We start from the raw sequence: 22,809 nt of genomic DNA, 5'->3' as shown, positions 1-22,809 counted from the left end.
GACTTTCACATGAGAGCCCTGTGTGTGTATAAGGCCTTAGCGCTGAGCTCATTGCTTTGCTCCTCCACTACTGATGATTGTTGTAATTCCTGATTGTCTTATTTCCCAGGATACCTTGCTCCTGATAAAATCGACAGTCGATTCTTTGATCCCAAATTTGCATTCAAGAACGTGGAAAACCCTGTTCAAACTGTGTCTCAGTTAGTGTCCAGTAAGAAGCCCAAGGTATTTTCCTTGCTGTCTGATCTGTGCTTGTATTCTGTATGGTACCTTTTGTAGGAGCTTCCCAAGTTTCCTTCAACATTCCAATAATATTCTTTTAGGTCGTGACATTCTATAAAACTGGCCGTAGTGTGTTTATTCGCATATCTCTGGTAATCTAGTCTTCTTTCCCTTCCCGGTGTGGTACAAAGAACCAGAGGGAGACGTACCCACAACATACGTTCTTGTTTGTGTCATTGGCCTGGCAACTTCTACAAATTTAATCCCCCACCTGTCCCCAATTGTGGAAGTCTGATAGTCTGCCACCAGCCCTAGATTTTGGTAACCGTACAAGGTCCAATAGCGCCATCAAATTTAAGCCGTGTCTGCTACTGCTCACTGGGCAGCCCTCCGCCCTGCTCCACCCCTCCATTCAGTAATCTATGCATGGCGTGGCTGCGGCATCAGATTTACATCCACGTTCATTGCAGCCTAATTGGCTGCTCTCCACTCTTACTTTTCCTTTCCTCCGAGTGATGTGCAACCACGTGGTCTGGCCACGGCCTCTAATTTAGGCTTTGGCTCCAATGTGGGCCTCTGGGTTGCACTTGTTTGGAGAGATGAAGGTGCCATATATACTCAAGTATAAGCCTAGTTTTTCAGCACATTTTTTTTTATGCTGAAAAAAAACCCCTCGGCTTATGCTCGAGTGAAGTTAAAAAAAAAACAACAACAAAAAACCCGCAATACTCAACGGCCCGACGGTCTCCCCGGCGGTGCGGCAAGCTACTTGAGACGTCTCCCCGCTGTCATCTCCCTGCTCAGCTTTGAATTCCCCCGCCCACAGCGCTGTGTAGGTAAGCGCTGTGATTGGATTGAGTGCCAGCCAATCACAGACGGTGCTCAATCATTGACAGCCATTCGCTGAATGACATCACTGAATGGCTGTGATTGGTTTATCGACCGCCAGCTGTGATAGGCTGGCGCTCTACCCAATAACAGCACTTACTTACACAGCGCTGACGGCGGGGGAATTTAAAGCCGAGCAGGGAGATGACAGCGGGGAGAATTCTCAAGCAGCTTGCCGCACCGCCGGGAAGACCATCGCACCGGGGACACCGACGCCGGCTGGGAGGGGAGTATTGCATTTTTTTCTTTACCTCGTATATACTCGAGTCAATAAGTTTTACCAGTTTTTTTTTTGTGGTAAAACTTATTGACTCGGCTTATACTCGAGTATATACGGTAGATCTTTCCCCTCTCCCTCCTATGCCAGTACTGTGTGGGCCTTCTCTGTCCTTCATTTCCTTTTTGTACCCTGTGTAAGGTACCGTGTGAGTGTCCAATGTTTTAGATGGTATTATATTCTGCTGGTGCTAATAAGCTGTCTCCACACAACTAGTTCCATGGTTCCTCTCCTGTGACCCAAAAATACTGATTCGGAACATCTTGCAGCATTATAGTCCAGCCTTCTGTATTAGGTTGTGCCAAGTTGTACATTGCTACGCAACTACTGTGAATGTCATGCAGCCAAATTACTGCCCTTCCCCTCCCAGTTGCCCCAACTGCTCATGTACAAACTGATTAGCTCCGTGTATATAGGTCGGGTATAGCCTGTGTAGGAGGAGCTAACACTCTTGGCTTGGTGGCTGCCTCCTAGTGGCAGTGGCCTATTTCTACGGTCTTCTGTGTCTTGAGAAAAAAGTTTTACCGTTGAGTAACAAAAGCCATTCTATTGCTGTGTACTAAGATGTTGGGGATCATCAAGTGTTGTGGATTGTCTATCATCTTTTTTTCTGAATGTGAGATACTGATCTGTGGAATGAGGAATGGATTTCACTCCCTATTATTGTGTCTTCCGTAGGCAGAAGGATATGAAGAAGGTCCTGTCTACCAACGAGCATTATTGGTTGAATTCCTGAAGGCTCAAAATCCTGTGGACTTTCTATCTAAGATCAGTGAGGTATGTATACAAAGGTATAGAATAGCAAGGGCCGGAGAAATCAAACCATGTAACGGATTATCACATCCTTGATTTCCCATGAACACATGTTATACACCTATCCGGCGCTGGAGACTGTCAGCTGCTTCTGCTTTGTCCACATATAGAATCATTACCTATCTGCAGACTGTAGGTCATCCACAAAGCACATGAGAGGCGGCTGTGTCTACACACTGCTCCCTCCATTAAAGGGAATCAGTCATCAGGTTCACGCTGCCTGAACCACATGGATGTGAACCCCGGACAGGGATGCCTGTTTTCCTTGTACATGTTTCATTCTGAGACGCAGCAGCATTTCAGAATTAATACATGTTGGAGTTTGACACGGATCTAAGCTTCTAGTGGCGGACAGGCTGCTGCATGCAGAGTGCCAGCTCTCTTACCTCTTGTGTATGGGGAGAAAGCTGTCAATCTTCATATAGTGGGTGAGGAGAGGCCGGCGCGGCCCATCCCCGTGACTAGGAGCTCAGCTTCGAGTTGAACATTAAAGTGTATGTATTCTGAAACGTCATGGCATTTCAGAATGAAACAACCACTGGGACAAGAGGCTTCCCCTGTCCCTGGTGTGTGCTGCATGTCATTGAACCGGATGACAGAAGCCCTTTAAAGGTTAACCCTTTCATGACCTGGGCTGTTTTAGGCTTTCGTGCCCTGAGCAAAATTTTACCTCTTGGTTCTAAAGGTTAATTTTTTTTTTCTTTTTCCTTTTTTGCATCCTAGTCTACCCAAAAATGTTTTTATGACCTACAGGGCTTCCCTATTTAAAATTGGAGTGGATATTAAGTCATTTTGTAGCTCTTTTAGTGAAAAATGGCTAAAAATAGGAACAAATACAGTTTTTCTTAAGTTTATTTTATCTTTTAAAAATAAAAAAAGATTAGTCTCCAGCTAAGGCGCGGGATAAGTTTTTATTTTTATACTACACACAGTTTTTCTTAATGCTATTTACCCCACAAATTAATCCCCTCGTTCTTGCATGTAGAACAATATTGCATATGTCTAATGTGTGACGTCGCTGTAGTGGCATAAGAAAACCCCTATTTTAGCTTGGAATGTATCTCCCTCCCTTCGCTTTAGCCATAGCCTGTGTACACGGATGATACCGTTAATTGGCTCGGTGTGTAAAGCGATTAGTACGAGCTGCAGACACTGCTGAGCCCTGGCATGTGACTGTTGCTTTAACTCTTGTAGACTACAGTAGAGCGTGACCATTCTCCACCCTCTTGTTGTGAAGGGTGGTGAGATCCACATTCTTCCAATACTTGGGGTCCCGTTTGTCGGAATACTTCATAATGGATACACTTGTGTTATTTTTTCCTTTTAGCTTATCATAGACGACCAAGATTTGGAGAAACACCCGGCTACCACCAACGATATCAAGGAATGCTGCAAAGATATCAAAGTCTTGGGACGCAAAGAGCTGAGGTATGCTGTCCGGTGGTCTTTGTATCACTGACAGTCTTGGTGCTTTTCTGTCCTGCTGAACAATCATCTTTAATCCTTCAGGTCGCTCTTGAACTGGAGATCTAAACTGCGTAAACATGTCGCAAAGAAACTGAAAGAAGAATCCAAAGGCGCGACACAAGAAATAAGGTGAGACCTCCCTAACCTCTCAAGCTTTAGGTTTTACAAACTTCTGCCTTCTTTCCATGAATGAGAACTGGTGTTAAAGTCCAGCTTTATCCCAGGTTTCCTATGAACGGGTCCGCATTACTCTGATGAGGATTCATTTATTAATCTATGTTTTGGGGCATCCGTTAACCGATAGAGTTCCAATTCACCTCTATAGAGTATATAGAATTGTGCCTGCATGCAGCCGGCATTAGAGAGCTTCCTGCAGACTGTTCATATATTGAACTCCATGCTAATACTGTATGGTGTCAACTTCTGAGTTCCTTCTAATGGTGACTGCAGGCAGCTAGAACTGTATGTGATGAAGATTCCGAGTTCAGTATCGGAAAGAGATCTGACTGCTATAAAAATATTTTATTAACTTAATCACCACAGAATGTTGGACCCTAAAAATGATATGTTGGTAAAAGGTGTATATTAAATTTAACCCATTAAGGACCAAACGCCATAAATATATGATCCTGGGATTTAATCTCAGCCGATAGTAAATATATGGTGCGGGATTAAAGCTCCTGCAATATAGCTGTTAGGCACAGCCGAGGACCTGAAGGAAAAGACTGAAGTGGTTTTTACAGGCTCAGTGAGTGTTATGTAGAGACTGTGAGATGCGGCACTGCCATTTCCTGCATGGGACCTGACGTGATTGCCGGTGACCCCCGGCATTTCAGATCTCCAAGGGCTTATCAGCCCCCTGACCAGCTCTGACAGGGACTACTGTCACACTAGGCCGATGTGTGAAATAAAAAAAAAAATAGTGTGAATGTCCTGAGAGATCTTGTATAACATCATGGGGATATAGATGTTTAAAAAAAAACCAAAAAAAACATCACAGCCACCAACCTAAACCGTCGACATATCCACCCTGTAATCCAAGATTATACAAAATATACATCAAAATATCTGAGACAAAATCCATTCTTGTACTTTTATTTTAACAATAATGTAATCATTTTAAAAATAAAGAACTATAAACTTAAAACTTTTTTTTTTCTTTTACACATTACCTCTACCAAAAATGAGGAAAAGGAAACAAATGTCAGTGAAAAACAAGGTTTTAAGTCATAGTCCTAAATGTGATTGGAAAAAAACACAGCAAAAGTCATTTTGGCAGGCCAGCGGAGAAAAAAAAGGGAGGGGGGGGCGTAATACCAACACATGGGTAAGATGAGTAAAAAGTGCTGGTTCTTTTAGAACCAAAACACTCTGGTCTTTAAGGGGTTAAGCGTCTTACAGGCATCATAAGATTGTGAAGCTATTAGTTGACTAGCTGGCTAGTGATTGTGGTATGTTGATCTCACACTAAGATGAATTGCACTGTATGTGGTGGGGGACATTTACATGAAGCCCCCCGGATGATCACCCCTCAGTTGTTTCTGCGACGTACACAAAGATATATTTAAAGAGACCCGTCGCTCATCCGTGTGTTTGAATTCATTGCAGTCTTAGTTCTGATGAGGAGGAGAGTGAGGGTGAAGAGAATGCTGAAGAGAATGCGGAGGAGGATGAGGAGGAGAAACTGGAACAGAAGTTAGCAGAACTGAAGGCTGAAGAGCTGGCAACACTGAAAAGGTCAGTAGTATTTCCTTACTTCTGTATATTTCTGTTTACATTAAAGGGACTCTTCAGCCTTTTCAAATTGATGGCCTGTCGTCAGATCAGTGAGGGTCGGACTCTCGGCATCCCACCGATCAGCTGATTGAAGGGGCCGTTCAGCTCAGCCTTTTGGCTTTCCCAGTGGGAAGCCTTTTTTCCCAGTCTGACACCTCTTTCTAAGTATTACAAGATGCATTTCCTTGCATCCTCTGCCAGGCCTTCCCAGTTATTCCATCCACATGTAACAGCATGTCATCCACACTCTCCTTTTTCTTTTCCCACCCCTTGGACTTTGGAATGTCCTGATGTCAGCTGTGTCCCCCACTGACTCGGACAAGAAAACAGGATCTTCGTAACTTACTGTGAATTCCATATCTCACCACGTTCATTGGGGGACATAGAACCCACCCAGTTGTCTTGACTTTGCTGAGTATGATTTTTCTCCAGCGGGAATCCTCCTTCCTTGCTCATCCTTACACGGCACCATTCATTTCTTCTTACGATCTTGTTAATCGATGTTTGCTAGTTTGGTTTCTCCTACTGCTCGTCTACAAACCGATTTAGCTTGGTGTCTGCAAGAGGGGTATAGCTGGTGGGAGGAATTAACAACTTTTAGTTCTTAGTGCCGCCTCCTAGTGGCAGCAGTTATACCCCAAGGTCTTGCTATGTCCCCCAATAAATGTGACGAAAAATGGATTTTACAGTAAGTAACACAAAACCGGTTTTCTCAGCTACATAGAAAAGCACAGTCAACCGCACTACAGAGGCATCCTGAAGAACAGAAAATAAGTTTTTCTATTTCAAGTGTGTCGTGAAATAAGCTAGAGGTATATCTCTGACAGGGGGCTCCTACATCTCTGACAGGGGGGCTCCTACCTCTCTGACAGAGGGGCTCCTACCTCTCTGACAGGGGGGCTCCCACCTCTCTGACAGGGGGGCTCCCACCTCTCTGACAGGGGGGCTCCCACCTCTCTGACAGGGGGGCTCCCACCTCTCTGACAGGGGGGCTCCCACCTCTCTGACAGGGGGGCTCCCACCTCTCTGACAGGGGGGCTCCCACCTCTCTGACAGGGGGCTCCCACCTGGTGTGAAAAGAAACTTAAAAATACCCTTTTTTTATTTGTTAGGAAAAAAAAACAGTTGCTGAAAGTCCAGCGCCGTCAGCGATTAAGGATGGAACTGAAGATGGATCTTCCTGGGGTTTCTATTGCTGATGATGGAGACACTGGCATGTTTTCCCTCAAGACAGTAGGCAAGAATCAGGTAGGCAACTACTGGTGAAAGAACATTGGCCGTGTGTTGAAGGGATATACAATCAAGTGTGTATTATTCTTATTTGTTCTGCGTTCTCTTGGATAAGGCTGGCAGCTGTAGATCCACGGACCATAACATCGGCAGCTGATATACACTACAATGTGATATAATATGATATACCTCATATGCAGCTGATATTCTCTACAATGTGATATAATATGATATGCCTCATATGCAGCTAATATTCTCTACAATGTGATATAATATGATATACCTCATATGCAGCTGATATTCTCTACAATGTGGTATAATATGATATGCCTCATATGCAGCTGATATTCTCTACAATGTGATATAATATGATATGCCTCATATGCAGCTAATATTCTCTACAATGTGATATAATATGATATACCTCATATGCAGCTGATATTCTCTACAATGTGGTATAATATGATATGCCTCATATGCAGCTGATATTCTCTACAATGTGATATAATATGATATACCTCATATGCAGCTAATATTCTCTACAATGTGATATAATATGATATGCCTCATATGCAGCTGATATTCTCTACAATAGTGTTATGCACTTTCCACTACAACACTGAAAGCTGAGCCTTCGAAATCCCATATGGGGCTCTGGGCTGTCGCTGGTTTCACATACTTGCCGTACGTGGTACCTTTTTTTTTTCTCTTTTGTGAGTTTTTTCAAGCTTTTTACAAGGGAGAATCGGAGGACAGGCAAATGCATCTCCTTGAGCAGTAGAGCCTATCCAGGGTTGGACGCTCTCGCCAGGCCGCTGCTAGTGTGTAGAGAGCTGGAAGCAGACTGTTCTGTACGCTGCAGTGGCCACGGTTGGTATTGCAGGTGCTGTTTCTATTGAATTCCTGAGGATAGGTTATATGTTCAGATGTGAACAACTTTTAAGCAGGCAATTCTCTTGCTCTGTAGCTTTATGGCTGTCATCCCTCCATGGATGTGTAATTATCATTTTTGTTTGTTTTAGCTATTACAGAACCTTACACGTGGAGACATGGCTGCTGCAGATGCACTGGTGGCACAGGGCGACCTTCATGATGACGATATATGTCTGTCAGATCTTGACGATATGGAGGATGATGAAATAAGCCTAGCCAGTGACCTGGATGAAGAAGATCTGACTGAAGTGAGAGACAAGGAAAAAAAGTTGAAGCCAACTAGGTGAGACTAGGGACCATATCAAATGGCCGATTTTCCCATCTGAGTGCTGTCCGTGTATTTCACGGACAGCACTCAGACTCATTATAGCCAATTAGGCTATTCACATGAGCGTTTTTTCACACACTTAGATGGCCTGTATATATAAACAATTGCGCTATGTCCTATTCTGGTCCGTAACACAGATCAAAATCAGACATGCAGTACCCCCTGTCCCATACAAGTTTCTTGGGTGCAGCTCGCATAGAACCACATGAATACGCCCTAACATTATTGAAGTTGTCACCCAGGATTTTATAGTGGTTTTCCAGGCCAACGCTAATGGTGACCAATCTCCGGGGTTCCAATCCACTGCTTGGAACTGCGGCTTATCGGGCGCCCACTGTCAATGCTACAATACACAGTGTATCCTTGTTCCCGTGCTGTTACACAAGAGCGAGTATCGCTGGATCGCTCACAGCGCTGCCAGCATGGAGGTGGAGCAACTGGAGGAGAGTGCTTCTCCCGCTTTCATTCACTGTAAGCAGCGGCCGTTCAGTACTGAACTGCTGCTGTTTACATTCTCATCCAGTCATTCAGTTTCTCCATGCAGGAGCGCAGGGTTTTGAACAACCAGAACGACAATAATCGTCCATTGTAAAAAAAAAAAAAAAAAAAAAAGCCTTGCGATTTTTTTTTTTTTTTTTTTTTTTTTTTTTTGATTTTTTTTTTTTAATAGTGTTTTCCTTTTCTCCAGGAAACGAGTCTCAGCCGCAGAAGGACCAGAGGATGAGGATGAGGCAAACCCTCTGCTGCAGCCTTTGGAAGAAAAGTCAGACCGCGAGCTGAGGGATAAAAATTTGTGGTTTGGAAAGGTTGGTGAATTTGGATTGTACTGCTGCTTTTCATCCATATTCCATTAAAGGAGTATTCCCATTTAGGACATTTATAGCCTATCTATAGGGTTTGCCATAAACATCTGGTAGATGTAAAGGCCTATTTAGACAGGAACCACCAAGAGCAAATTTAAAAGGGAACACCCATTTCCTCCTCCAGTGGTTTACCTGACCTATGGATAGAGAAGCCTGGGGCATGCAGCTTGGAGGGCCCCAAAGCATGAATCACTTCTATGGGATACTTAAGCGTTGGCATTAGTGCTTGGCCAGCTGGCTCTCATGCCAGTGTCTGGTTGCTGCCTTGGACCACAGTTTTTGCTGGGTTTGATGCCTGGATCTCCGTTGACCTGATGCTGCCTACCACCTTTGAGCTTGTCTCGGCCTATTGTGCTTTCTTACTACTAATTGTTGGCAAATAAATGGGAGTACAGAGGACACATGTCTGTCAATGCTAGTTGAAGTTGTAACTTTGAGTGTGTGCTAGGTCTGATAATCCAGTATGGGTCAACTCTGCATTTACTCTGGTGAAACCACCAAGAACCTAATCGGTGCTTCTAGTAGGGAGCCATATAATAGGCAAGTTTGCGCTAACTTCGGTGTAACCAGCAAGAACCCCAGACAATACACCTAGTTAACGTTGTAAGATGGGCAAGTCTGGTAAAACCAGCAAGGGCCCAGACCATTGTCCTAGTTGGAGTTGTGAGATGGATAAGTCCATACTAAGTGTGGAAAAAGAAGCCAACAGGGGCCCAGTTGATATTCCTAGTATGGAGCTTTAAGATGGACAGTCCATTTTGGAAGATGTCTTTCTTTAATTTTGGGTCCTGTAAGGCCTTAAACGTCAGTTTGGTCTTGGATCCAGGCTTTTTTCCTACGGCTCAAGTCTGTGGTGGAGTATTTAATTCCACAACAAGGAACCTTTTAGTAAAGATCATCTCTGGTCAAAACGAATACCTTTTCAAAGACTCGAGGTAAGAGTGTTTTGGTTTTACGTAAAGACTAGAGATGAGCGAGCATACTCGCTAAGGGCAATTACTCGAACGAGCATTGCCCTTAGCGAGTACCTGTCCGCTCGGGAGAAAAGATTCGGTTGCCGGCGCGGGGGGGGGAGAGAGAGATCTCCCCTCCCTGCCCCCCGCCGGCACCTGAATCTTTTCTTCCGAACGGGCAGGTACTCGCTAAGGGCAATGCTCGTTCGAGTAATTGCCCTTAGCGAGTATGCTCACTCATCTCCAGTAAAAACCAATATGAGGAAACCCTGAGGTGTAATTTCGTAGGTTCTGAGCTTTGATGTTCTGGAGTAAGACCATTTGAAGTTTATCCTCCTAAGAAAATTTGCGTGAGACAGTTCTATTACCTTTAAGTGTAAATGTACCGCTAGTCTAGTCCTTTGTGCAAGAATGTATCTGTCTAAATTCTACTCAAACCAGTATCTTTGTAAATGACTAGTGGATCTGATCCAAATATGCCTGATTGTTGCTGGTAGTCTGATTTATTAGGGATTACAAATTTGTATACCGATAAAAAAAACAAAAAACTGTAATGGGAAAATCATCCAAAAGATTGCCGGAAGACCTTTTATAAGAAATGGGGCGGTCCTATTTCTAGATAAAGAATAGATGTGAAAGTCAAGAATTTAGTTATCTTGAGAAATTATCTGTGGGTGCAATCGCATAATTCGGACCTGGTAAATCTTTGTGTGAGCCCAGCACTGAAATGAATAATATATCTGCCTTCGTAGTCGGATATGGTTTCTCACTGGGATTTTGCTTTGTCTAGTTTGAAGCAATTGGATGCTCCAATAGTTGGAATCCTTCAGAGCAGTGCCTATCGCTCTGTAAGGCGTCCCTCAATCGTAATGGAGCTGAGCTCCAACATTAGATGTAGAATATTAAAAAAAAGTTACTGCTGATATTTGTGCTAGAACATAGGAGGGGGGGGGGTTCTTTTTAAAATCCCAGTACTTTGGTTTTATTTTTCTGGAAGGGTTGGAGGCGGCTATATTCTAAAGATGCAGAATTGTTCTTGGGGACATTATTAAATCATAAACTTTTAACCATCCTGGATAATAAGATTAAATCCCATGTCATTGTTTTGCTCTAATGTCCCTTCTTGGGACATTAAAGGTAACTTGTCAGCGCCTTAAATTACCTTATGGATCTCAAAGGTGAGGGAAGCAGTAGTCCAAGGAGCTGCTTTTTATACTCCATTCCAGTGCTGGGCCTGCAAGAAATCACTGCATGCACAGCATGACTTTTTGCAGATGTCTCTGTGCATGCTCACTCATAAAGAGATCATTGAGCGCGCCCGTGCGCGGAGTCTTCGGAAAAGAGTAACACTGTGCACATGCTAATTTCATGGGGGCACAGCACTGGAACAGGGGGCCCAGTGACCATAAAAAGCAGCTGCCTGAAACCCCCGTTCCCTCACCTTTTGAGATCAGTAATGTAGGTTATGGGGCTCAGAGGTGCTGACGGTCTCTTGATTGTCTCAAGAAGGAACTACAGGGCAAACAATGACTGGTTTGAAAAGATGCTATAACAAATAGAATTGTCCAGATATGGTCAAGTTTTTTACCCCCTTACACAAGGCTTTACATATTAAAAAAAACAAAAAATAACTCCATGTAATTGCTATGGCCACATTCATTACAACTCGTACTATAAAGTATTACATATTTTGTCCAGCACCGTAAATTCTATTAAAAAGAAAACGCTAAAACAGGTGTTTTGTTTTTTTTACGTCCTCCTTGCTTCCCGAAAACGGGAGTAAAAAAAAAACTAAGCAAAAAGGCATATATGCTTAAAAATTGGTACCAATAAAAACTACAGGCTGTCCTACAAAAAAACCAAACCATTATTTATTACAGCTCCCTAACAGGAAAAATAAAAATGCTCTGGTCCCGGAACGTGGCGCCATACAAAAAGTCTTTTTGTAAAAAATAATAGTGTTTTATATTGTGCAAAAGTAGTAAGCCAGAATAAAAACTCTATATAAATAATATGTCAAAATTGTAAAATTAAGTCAACATAATATTTATATCATATAGCAAATGCCCTAAAAAAATGGTCAAATTGCTTTTTTCCCCCCATTGCCCCCCCACCGAAAAAATGAGTATTATATGTACTCAAAATAAGTTCCTATAAAAACAAGAATTTGTCCCGCAAAATACAAGATCTCATACAGCTACATTGAGAAAAATATAAGTTATGACCACGGGAACACGAAAGGGGAAATGATTTACATAAATTAGTTATGTTACTAAGGGGTTAAAAATACGCTTAAAGGGGTTGTCCCGCGGCAGCAAGTGGGTCTATACACTTCTGTATGGCCATATTAATGCACTTTGTAATGTACATTGTGCATTAATTATGAGCCATTCAGAAGTTATAAAAAGTTTTTCACTTACCTGCTCCGTTGCTGGCGTCCTCGTCTCCATGGTTGCCGTCTAATTTTCGCCGTCTAATGGCCAAATTAGACGCGCTTGCGCAGACCGGGTCTTCTTATCTTCTCAATGGGGCTCCGTGTAGCTCCGCCCCGTCACGTGCCGATTCCAGCCAATCAGGAGGCTGGAATCGGCAATGGACCGCACAGAAGCCCTGCGGTCCACGGAGGGAGAAGATGCCGGCGGCCATCTTCACCGGGTAAGTAAGAAGTCACCGGAGCGCGGGGATTCAGGTAAGCGCTGTCCGGTGATCTTTTTTAACCCCTGCATCGGGGTTGTCTCGCGCCGAACGGGGGGGGGTTGAAAAAAAAAAAAACGTTTCGGCGCGGGACAACCCCTTTAAGACTGCGGATATTTGCATGAGATATAAATTCAAAATCTGCCATACAAAAAAGTGACATTTTCTGAAGGTTTTTTTCCAATTTTAATTAATACAGTTCCGTTAGAATCCTCATCTTTAGGACTGATCTGGATGCGCTAACGTTCGTTACGGGGGTTAGTAAGTTTCAGGCGATTGCCACAAACCCACCTATTGCTAGTGTTTGATCAGGATCTGAAACCTCAGTTTTACTGCTTGGCTTATCCTAAAGATGTATCAGCCTCGGTCCAGGTATCTTGTGTTACATCATTTGTTTCATGCCTATTATTGTTTGTAGACTTGCCTAGTGGAGAGACCGGTAACGGCGTGGGTCAATGGCCTTTCTAAACTGGTGTACCTGCTCTTGGTAGATTGCAGATGGTATATAACTTAAAGGGGTTATCTTTCACTACAAAAAGTTAAATTAACAACTGGGCTAATAGGAAAGAAAGAGCATACCCACCTGCCTTTGGCCCCTCGGACACAGCTGAGCATCTCCGGTACCCAGCATGTGCGTCCACCAGAAGTCAGGTGACAGCAGTGCTCACATCCTGGGTGCCATGATGCCAGGAGTTCAGGCGGTGATACTGCGGCCTCTGATTAGCCACAATGGTTACCTGTCTTAGATGTCCACACTGGAGATGGAGTCACTCAGCGGTGTCCTGGGGACTGAGGACAAGTGAGTATGCTCTCTCTCTCTTTTTTTTTTTTTTGCCCAGCCGTTAACTTTTTTTTTTTGCAGTGATACAACCCCTTTAAAACGACCATCCAGGCATGACAAAGCTGGCCAAACCACTTCTCTGACTACCTGATGCACATTGTACATAGTATGCATCGTTAGTCTAAAATGCTAGCTATACTGGCCCGCACTGCTTATGTAGGCAGCACTGGTCAACAAAGCAGATGTAGCATCTTAGACCAATGATACATACAATTCATAATGAGTATCAGGTATTCAGAGGAGCTGGTGCCGCCCTTAGAGATGAGCGAGCACGCTCAGTAAGGTCAGTTACTTAAGCGAGCATCGCTCATCTCGAGTAACTGCCTTCTCGTCCGAATGTGCTCGTGGGGGGAAGGTGAAAAGAAAGAGATCTCTCTCCCCCGCCGCGTCCCCGCTGCCCCCCCCCCCCCACCTACCCCCGAGCACACTCGGACGAGAAGGCAGTTACTCGAGATGAGCGATGCTCACTCGAGTAACTGACCTTACCGAGTGCGCTCACTCATCTCTAGCCGCCATCCTTCTTTGTCCAGGCCCACAGGGTCGCTTCAAGGCCTGGTAAGTAGCTGCCGGAAGCCTAACACTGAATCCCTGGTGGTGTTTAACAATCTTACTGCTCCAGAAGTGTGCAGATAAGAAAAAAAACTTCTGCTTGGCAATAATACATTGTTACTCATTGACACAAATGGGTTTTGGCGTATCATTCGGTTTAGGTCATGGGAGTGTTGTTGTGCCAGTCCTTACTAAGATGACTCCCAGGTTTGCTCCCCTCATTTGTTACTTCCAAATAAAGAGAGGCTGAATTTTTTTCCTTAAGGGTTAGGTATGTCTTGTCAGAATCCTTACCTTTAATATGGAGGAAGACTAAGTCCTTCTGTTTCTGCGTCATAATAGAAGTAGGGCGGCTATCGGAGGATCCCTGGCTGGGTGTTCTAGGTTGGCTATTGCTCTAGCTTAATTTTCAGCAGGTCAGATTGCTTTGGTATTAAAGACTCAGCCCACAAGAGTTCTGGCTGCTGCTTGGACTGAAGGAGCTACTGCCTTTATGGAACCAATCTATAGATCTTCTACCTGGTTTCCACCATCTACCTTCTTTAAACACTTTCAGTTGGTCTTTGGTTTCTCCTAAAACCTTTTCTTTTTGGGAGGAAGGACTTGACAAGCTATATTCTTCCCTAAAGTTTCAATTCCTCTAATATCGCTTTATATGAAGTTATAGATAATAGAATGATTGATAATTACACTTACCAGTAATCTGATTTTCCTAAACCCTAACTGGCATGTATACTGTATATATTTAAATAAAGGAATAAGTATAGAATACCCTAATAATTTGGGGAATATGTATGTACTGCTCCTCCAGAACTGCTCTGGAATACATTGAAGGAGGACGTGGGTCTTTCCTTTTTATTTGACCTATGCGGTTCCTGTCCAGTGGTAGGGTAGAGTCCATCTCTCTGTATGGTGCTCTCATGCGATTAGGAAAATCAAATTACTGGCAAGTGTAATTATATTTTTTTCCCTCTGTGTCTCTAATTCTCAGTCTTCCTTGAGCTAGTGGGTGGAAACTAGCTGATAGAATGTCTCCAGTACATTGTACACACAGAGAAGAAGAGATCCTGCTCCCTTATTTTGCTGTAGTACACACATAGAATCAGCAACAACATGGAGGACATTATACATCAGTAGTGTTCAGTGTAGCTGTGAATCTTGAACTATGTCTGTTCGTCTCTCTACCTATCTCATTGGCCAGCAGCTCTTCGCCTCCCTCTCCACAGACTTAACCTTATCTCTGTATATGGACTTCTGTGTACAGTTTTATTACTACAGGATGGGGGGGGGGGGGGTTAATGTATTTTCTAGAATATATTACAAAGCTTCTTCACTTGTACTTTTGATTTATGGATTACCAAACTCTAAAGTTTACGTACACTTTTATATTATTTGCGGATGATTATTTTTTCAGGGAATTTTTTCTTCCGTTCTACAATCCGAAGCAGATGAGGAGATGGAAATCAAGCAAACCAAGATGTTACAAGAGAACACGAGTGGTAAGTGGACCAGATTGTTACTAGTGTCACGTCTGTACATGTTCCTCACCACTGGAGAGGGCAGGGATCGTTCTGTCTGTAGTGGCTGCCTACAGGGAACAATAGATTGCATTCAGATCCAGCATATGGGATTGATAAAAGTGATGTAACTTCTTGATACCATGCTGCCATATTCTAGGAACAAAAAGAAAAAGGAAGGAGGAGCCTAAGAAAAGCTGTAAAGATGCAGAAAATGCCTCCTCAGTCGCAAGCAATAAAGCAGTTGATGGAAGAGATCCTGAACCTCCGGCCAAGTTGACTAAACAGGAAGGAAAAGCAGAAGATGTAAGCGACTCGGACAGTGACAGCAGTGATGATGAGAGGTAAGGCTATGCGTCAGCTGCTGGGGGACCTTCTAGAACAGCCATATGTCATGTGGGAATCACTCAGTTTGGCTTCTCCATGCGTCTAGGGATATTGAATCTATGAAGAAGAATTTCGGAAAAAGAACTATTGAAGAGAAGGACGATTTTGAAGTGGTTCCTGTAGAACGCCCAGGTTGGTATAGTGGGAATAAGATCATCGTATGGTTGGAGCTGTATATTTAAAGTGGACCTTCCTAAGTGGAGTAGACACTCCTAAACGTTCTCCCTCATGTGGGAAATGTGAAATCTGGGTTTTAGGTTTTATATGGTGATAAAGCCTAATTGGAGCATTAAAGGTGGGCGGACACTTTTCCCCTTCAGTGGTCTTTATGAGCCCGTGTGGGACAGAAATGCAGTCCTAAGCTCTAACTCATGATCTGAAGGTTACAAGTTCAATCCCTGCATGGTTCAGATAGCCGGCTGAAGGTTGACTCAGCTTTCCATCCTTCTGAGGTCAGTAAAATGAGCACCCAGCTTGGTAGGGGGGTAATAAATAAATTACCTGAAAGCGCTATACAAATAACAAGATTAATTGATGTTCAGCATCCATCCATCCAGCCGTAATATTGCTTCCCTTTTCCCCTAGCAAGGATGGGTTTTCATACTCATTTATTCCTGGCTTCTTCTTCTGTCTTTTTGAAGGTCAAATTCTATCTCTTTCCTCAGTTCCTCAGACATCGTTTGTACTTTGCAGGGTGTGACTATATAGTATGCTCCTTCTGCAAGTCTACCTTATCTCTTGAGTCCTCAATTCAGTCCAGGTCTCTTTTCTAAAACTCGCTAGTACAGGACAATATTCCTCTTATCTCTCCCGAAGATGGTCCATCTTCTGGTACCTCCAAAATGCGAGGGTACCACCATTATTTAAAGGCCATTTTACTAGACTCGTAAACCTTCCTTGCAGTTTGAAGGTCCGTGGTTACCGGTGTGTTGACCACGCTTACCTTTTTCTTTAATTTTACCCACCCCTTGGGAACGGCTTTGGAACGTCCCAAGGTCTTGTTGGGTTCCCCAGTGAATGTGATGAGAAACGGGTTTTACAGTAAGTAACAAAAATCCTCTTATCCACAATAGAATTAATGATAAATTCCCGCCGGCCTGAATCTGTATTATGGAGTCGCTGCTGTGATGGAAGGGCTAATGTTTCTGTATGATGGGTTTCTCTCTTACAAGTTGTAGGTCTTGCTTTTGATCATTGTTTTGCTCTCTGCAGTGAAGCGGTCCCGGGTCTTGGACCCAGAAGGCCTTGCTCTGGGAACAGTCATTGCCACATCCAAAAAAGCTGCCAGGGATCTGATTGACAACTCGTTTAATAGGTGGGTGTTTTTCCGGCAGGACACTTTAATTCCTCATACGTCCCCGTGCTTTACAATGTCCTTATCTCCTCTGTACAGACGAGCCTTCAATGATGCTGAAGAAGACCTCCCAGAGTGGTTTCTCTCAGACGATAAGAAACATCGAGTTGTTCAGATTCCTGTAAGCCGCGAGATGATGGAGGAGTATCGTAGAAGACAGAAGGAGCTCAATGCTCGCCCAATCAAGAAGGTTGCAGAAGCCAAAGCTAGAAAGCGGAGACGGGTGAGGCACATTTTTATAATCCTCTTCTGTTTTTCGTGTTTTGTTTGCCTTTTAAGCTATTGGGAATTAGGAAATAACTTTATCTCCGGGACTTCCCACAGAATCAATCCCAGTTTATTCATTAAAGGGCTAGTCCCACAAAAAATATTGATTTAGAGTAATAATCCTTTTAATCTTTTTTTTTTTAGCTTACACTTATAAAAAAAAAAACTATTTCTCTCCCCAGATATTCCAGTAGTATTGGTAGAATAGCGCCACCTGCTGTCTTTATTAAAAAGTCTTTCTGTCTGCTACACCCCAGTAAATCTTCGGACGCCTGCAGACGGCCGGGTCGGATCCTGCTGCGAGAATTCTCGCAGCGGCATGCGGTCCCATGCCCCTGCAGAGGCCTGCGGCTCACCCGCTCCCGGCATCTCCTCTCTGCGCTGTGTGCTGGCTGCCAGCCGGGGCATGCGCAGAGCGGAGGCAGCTTGTCACTATTGACATTTCTGTGCGAGCCTCTGCGAGACCCACACAGAAATAGAACATGCCGCGATTTGTTTTCCGCGCGGGATTTCACGCGGACAAATCACAGCCGTCTGTCTAGGCGACAGGCGGAAATTCTGCGGGAAATCCCGCCGCGGAATTTCTGCCCATGTGCAGGGGGCCTTCTAAGGTGGTCACAGCTACTTAGTCTTACTTTTGTGCAAGGCAGCAGAGAGAGAAGAAAGACCGAGAACATTAGAAAAATTACTGAGGTGGATGCACAATAGAAACAGCAGGTGGTGCTACTCTGACATTAGTCCTGGAATATCTCCGGATAGAAACATTTTTTAACCCCTTAGTAACCACCGATACGTCGTTTTCGGCTTTAAACCTGCACAGACCTCCTTTTAAGGCGGTGGCTTAGCTGACTACCAACAGCTCCAGCTCTAACAGCCAGAAATGGAGAAACCCCAGATCCTGACAGCTTAACCTTTTACATGCTACAATCAGTAGCAACAGAAACATGTAAGGAGGTTCTTTCTGTCACCCTTAAGCACCCAGCAGTGCGATCGCAAGTTACCAGTGGGTTCCCTTGGCAGCCGAAAGTCTGAGAAAGGCCTCCATGTTTGCCATGAAACCGAGCCTATTGGGCCCCACCTCCTGCAGAGTCTTATAGGCTGCTGTCATAGGCTTAGTAGAATGCGCTACATAAGTGATGCAGGGTACTATCCTAGTGCTTGTTAGTTCAAGTCCCCTTCAGGGAATAAAAAAAATTGTCGAAAAAAAGTTTAATTTGTAATAAAGTTTAATTTTAAAAAGGAAAAAAACCTCAGTAAAACAAATACATATTTTTCCCCAGAAAAAACCTTTTTAATTGGATAAATTACCAAAAAAAAAAAAAGTTTGGAAACAGCACATAATAGATATTACCATATTCCGAATGACCCAGAAAACATTTATCTCACACTGTGAACACCGTAAAAATAATTACTGTAACGCCAGAATTGTTGATTTTCATTTGTTCTCCTCCCAAAAAAATAGTAAGCAATCCAAAATTCATATGCCCTTCAAAATGGTACCAATAGAACTACAAGTGAACTCCTCCCGCGGAAAAACAAGACCTCACATAGCTCTGCTGATATGGGTTAGGGGTCTGCGAATGCAGCGGTGCACTTTCAATTTTGTTTTGTTTGGGTTTTTTTACCGTGTCTTTATTGTGCAAAAGTAGTAAGAAAAAAAATCTCTATAAACTTGGTATGTCAGTAATTGTGCTGATCAGATAAGAAAGTCATCAGGTTATGTTCACCAAACTGTGAACGCTATAAAAACCCCCCAAACAATGCCCTATTTTTGGGATGTTTTTCATATTTGCTAGAGTTGAGCGAACATACTCTGGCGAGCTTGATGCTCGTTCAAGTATTAGCGTACTCGATGGTGCTCGTTACTCGAACGAGCATCAAGCTGTGTTCGACCCCGCCCCACTTTTTGGCTCCTCCCTGCTGTGTCGTGCCTGTTTTGGCCCCTCCCCACCGCAACGCAGCACGCGTCATTGGCAAATCTTTGAACTGGCTGGCGAGAGAGGGAGAGAACGAACCTAGGGGGGAAAAAAAAAACTCGGGACCTGGCGTCCCACATACAAAAATGCTCGAGCCTCCCATTGTAGTCAATGGGGTTCGTTACTCGAGTAGAGCTCGACTTGAATAACGCGGACTCAAGCATTTGGGTGCTCGCTCGTCTCTAATATTTGCCAAAAACAATGTAATACACATTATATGTACCCTTACAACTCAATCCAAAAACAAACCAAGCCCTCATATGGCTGTCAACCGTGTTCTGGCTCTTGCTATGCAACAATGAAAATCACTTGGTCCCTAAGGCACAAAATAGACTGATCACTAAGGGGTTAAATAAATGTCTAGAATTATGGTCTGGATCTACCTATAAACAATATTTTTCATTGGACTGCCGCCTTAATGTTACTCTGTTTTTTCATAGATGTTGAAAAAGATGGAACAAGCCAAGAAAAAGGCAGAAGCTGTGGTCGACACCGTAGACATATCGGAGAGAGAGAAGGCCGCTCAGCTGCGCAGGTAACTCGTGTTTCCCCTACATTACTACATGTTGTATGACATTCTAAAAACAAACCTAACCACACTGCTTTACCTATGTTGCCTCCGTTTGATGTATGGAATTCGGAAGTGTGGCCTGGATGGACCGCAAGTCTCCTTCCCCGAACTCTGAGCATTAAATAAAAAGTTATCAAAAAGTTGTATGTACTCCAAAAAGGTACCAACAGAAACTACAGCTTGCCCTGACAAAAGACGAGCCCCCGCACATTCTCATCAACTAAGAAATAAGGTTGTGGGGGTCAGAAGATGGCAACACTGCAGGGTTTTTTTGTTTTGTTTTTTTTAAACGTCGTCATCCCGAACTCCGGAGATCATGGCGCTCAGGAGGTGCTCGCCAGTCCCAGGAGAACGAGTGGTGGCGCTGCTGCCTCTGATTGGTGTAAATGTGCCCCACAATCTTGTTCCCTGCATGTTGCTGTTACACAGATGAGTGATAACAATGATCTAATGGACTGTAACCAGTACCGGGGATCTGTAGTCAGGAAACACACAATGCACATATTCTCTGCCCCCCTGTACACTATAAAAAGGAAGCTCACATTTAGGGGAAATGCGCGTGTGTTTTCCATGCGGAAAATCTGCAGCATAATAAGCAAAATGTAATTTATCCAATCGCACCTACACGCTGCAGATATTTTTCGATTTGTCAGTTCTTTCTGTGGGTTTTCACCCTTTGGAGTGCATGTGGTGAAATCCGTGAGATCTACAGCAAATCCGCCCGGTATGAAGGTACCTTTTTGGAGTGCAGCAATTTTAGAAATTTTGCTCTGGGCATGAAGGGTTAAAGGGGCTTGTTTCTATGTATTTTATATACTGTCACTTCGCACGATTTTTAATTGTGACTCCTTGCTGTCTTGTCATTCCAGTATATATAAGAAGGCAGGTCTTGGGAAAGAGAAGCGTCAAGTGACCTACCTGGTGGCCAAGAAAGGTGTTGGCAAGAAGGTTCACCGTCCAGCTGGAGTCAAAGGCCAGTTTAAGGTGGTGGATGGCAGGATGAAGAAGGACATGAGGAAACAGCAGAGGAGGAGATGACCCTTTTGTTTCTTATCGTGTTCTGATATCGTCATCTTCCCTCTGGCGGTCTCCATCTTTTGTCGTCAATTTATTGAGCTCGCAGTTCACATCTGGACATCATCAGCATCTTGTATAATATCCTAAATTTTAATAAATAGAACTATTACTGTATGTGGTGCTACAGCTCTCTTCCTCCATGTATTATCTATGTATAGAGCTAGTAGTGGGAGACACTGTGATAACAGTACAAGGAGCTCAAGACACTGCCTTAAAGTGACTGTCTGAACCTTTGAAGATGGCCGTGACCTGTGGTAGGAGATGCGATGGTGTAGTCCTTATCTTCATGACTTCCTTCCTCTCTACCCCCAGGAACTGGACTGCTATAGTTGCCAAATAGTAGACGACTCTGTACCTAGTCTGAGAATCTTCTAGCAGCTCCCAGTTTCTTAGTAGTGTGCCTTACCCAACCCCTAGCTCTGCGTGGGAGCTCTAAACACCACAGTTGCTGTAGAACCTCTTAACAGAACACATCTGCTGCAAAAGCAATACACAGATTGCTGGACTTGAGTGATATTATAATACAGGGTGTGAGAATATAGCAAGCACGTACTTAAGGACGTCTACTTGATGGTCCTGGAAGAGCGTGCTATGGGAAATAAATCCTATTCCTCTGACTTCACAGGACTGCTCCAAATTGGTTATGAGAATTGCATGCATGCCGATATAGCCAGTGACGCACATCTGTATCAGTCATTATACTTCTGATTTTATTAATAACGTCATGATACAAATATACCCCAAATGATGCAGCAATAGAAATACATACCCACAAAATCATAACTCATAATTGGCTAAGTTTGTAATGACTAACCTATGTTAACGCCTTAAGGTGTGCTACTACTAAAACACTTGCTTACTTATAAACGAAACTTAATGGAGAATAGATTTATTAATATCACTGCTTGGTCTATGGAATCCGACGGTGTGGGGTGGGGGGGGATTTGAGCAGCTCTCGCCAGCTTTTTCGTTAGGAAACAAGTCTTTGACTGTCTACAGACAGCCCTCATCCAAACTGACAGAGCTTGTGAGGATCTGCAGAGAAGAATGGCAGAAAATCCCTAAATAAAACCTTGTGGCATCATACTCAAGAAGACCGGAGGCTGCAGTCGCTGGCAAAGGTGCTTCAACTGAGTACAGGGTGTGAATACTTATGTCAATGCAATATGTTAGTATTTAGCTTTTAAAACCGTTACAAAGATTGCTAACATTCTGTTGTCACTTTGTCATTATGGGGTACTGAGTGCAGGATGATGGGGGAAAACTGGTTTATTTACTTTTTGCACAAGGCCGTAAAATGCAAAAAAAAAGGTCAGTCTGAAGACTTTCGGAATGCAATGTACCATATATACTCGAGTATAAGCCTAGTTTTTCAGCACATTTTTTATGCCAAAAAAGCCCCCCATGTCTTATACTCAAGTGAGGTAAAAAAAAAAAAACAACAAAACCCACAGCCTGCATCTGTGTCCCCGTCGCAATGGTCTCCCCGGCAGTGCAGCAAGCTGCTTGAGAATGCGCCCCGTTGTCATCTCCTTGCTCAGTTTTGAATTCCGCAGCAGTCAGCGCTGTGTAAGTAAGCGCTGTGATTGGATCGAGTGCCAGCCAATCACAGCCGGTGCTCGATCATTCACAGCCATTCAGTGGATAACATCACCGAATGGCTGGGATTGGTTTATCGAGCGCTGGCTGTAATTGGCTGGTGCTCGATCTAATCACAGCGCTTACTTACACAGCGCTGACTTATGGGGGAATCAAAGCTGAGCGGGGAGAATTCTCAAGCAGCTTGCCGCACTGCTGGGGAGACCATTGCGCTGGGGACACAGACG

General features: G+C 43.7%; 1 protein-coding gene across 2 annotated transcripts in view; it reads left to right on the top strand.

The window, feature by feature from the left end:
• Positions 1-21,097, top strand: part of FTSJ3 (FtsJ RNA 2'-O-methyltransferase 3) — a 34,782-nt gene extending 13,685 nt beyond the window's left edge. For both annotated transcript variants that reach the window (XM_066587972.1, XM_066587973.1), the window contains exons 8-22: positions 110-225; positions 2,066-2,164; positions 3,528-3,628; positions 3,710-3,796; positions 5,276-5,404; positions 6,556-6,691; positions 7,696-7,889; positions 8,623-8,740; positions 15,249-15,333; positions 15,512-15,695; positions 15,785-15,870; positions 16,951-17,053; positions 17,132-17,315; positions 19,776-19,870; positions 20,776-21,097. In XM_066587972.1, coding sequence (XP_066444069.1) covers positions 110-225; positions 2,066-2,164; positions 3,528-3,628; positions 3,710-3,796; positions 5,276-5,404; positions 6,556-6,691; positions 7,696-7,889; positions 8,623-8,740; positions 15,249-15,333; positions 15,512-15,695; positions 15,785-15,870; positions 16,951-17,053; positions 17,132-17,315; positions 19,776-19,870; positions 20,776-20,944 — 1,886 coding nt within the window. In that variant the 3' untranslated portion in view covers positions 20,945-21,097. The remainder of the gene's footprint in view (positions 1-109; positions 226-2,065; positions 2,165-3,527; positions 3,629-3,709; positions 3,797-5,275; positions 5,405-6,555; positions 6,692-7,695; positions 7,890-8,622; positions 8,741-15,248; positions 15,334-15,511; positions 15,696-15,784; positions 15,871-16,950; positions 17,054-17,131; positions 17,316-19,775; positions 19,871-20,775) is intronic.
• Positions 21,098-22,809: the final 1,712 nt, after the last annotated feature.

This window comes from Eleutherodactylus coqui, chromosome 13 (genome assembly GCF_035609145.1).
Source record: "Eleutherodactylus coqui strain aEleCoq1 chromosome 13, aEleCoq1.hap1, whole genome shotgun sequence".
Taxonomy (NCBI): Eukaryota; Metazoa; Chordata; class Amphibia; order Anura; family Eleutherodactylidae; genus Eleutherodactylus; species Eleutherodactylus coqui.
This window is presented reverse-complemented; position numbering and strand designations above follow the sequence as displayed.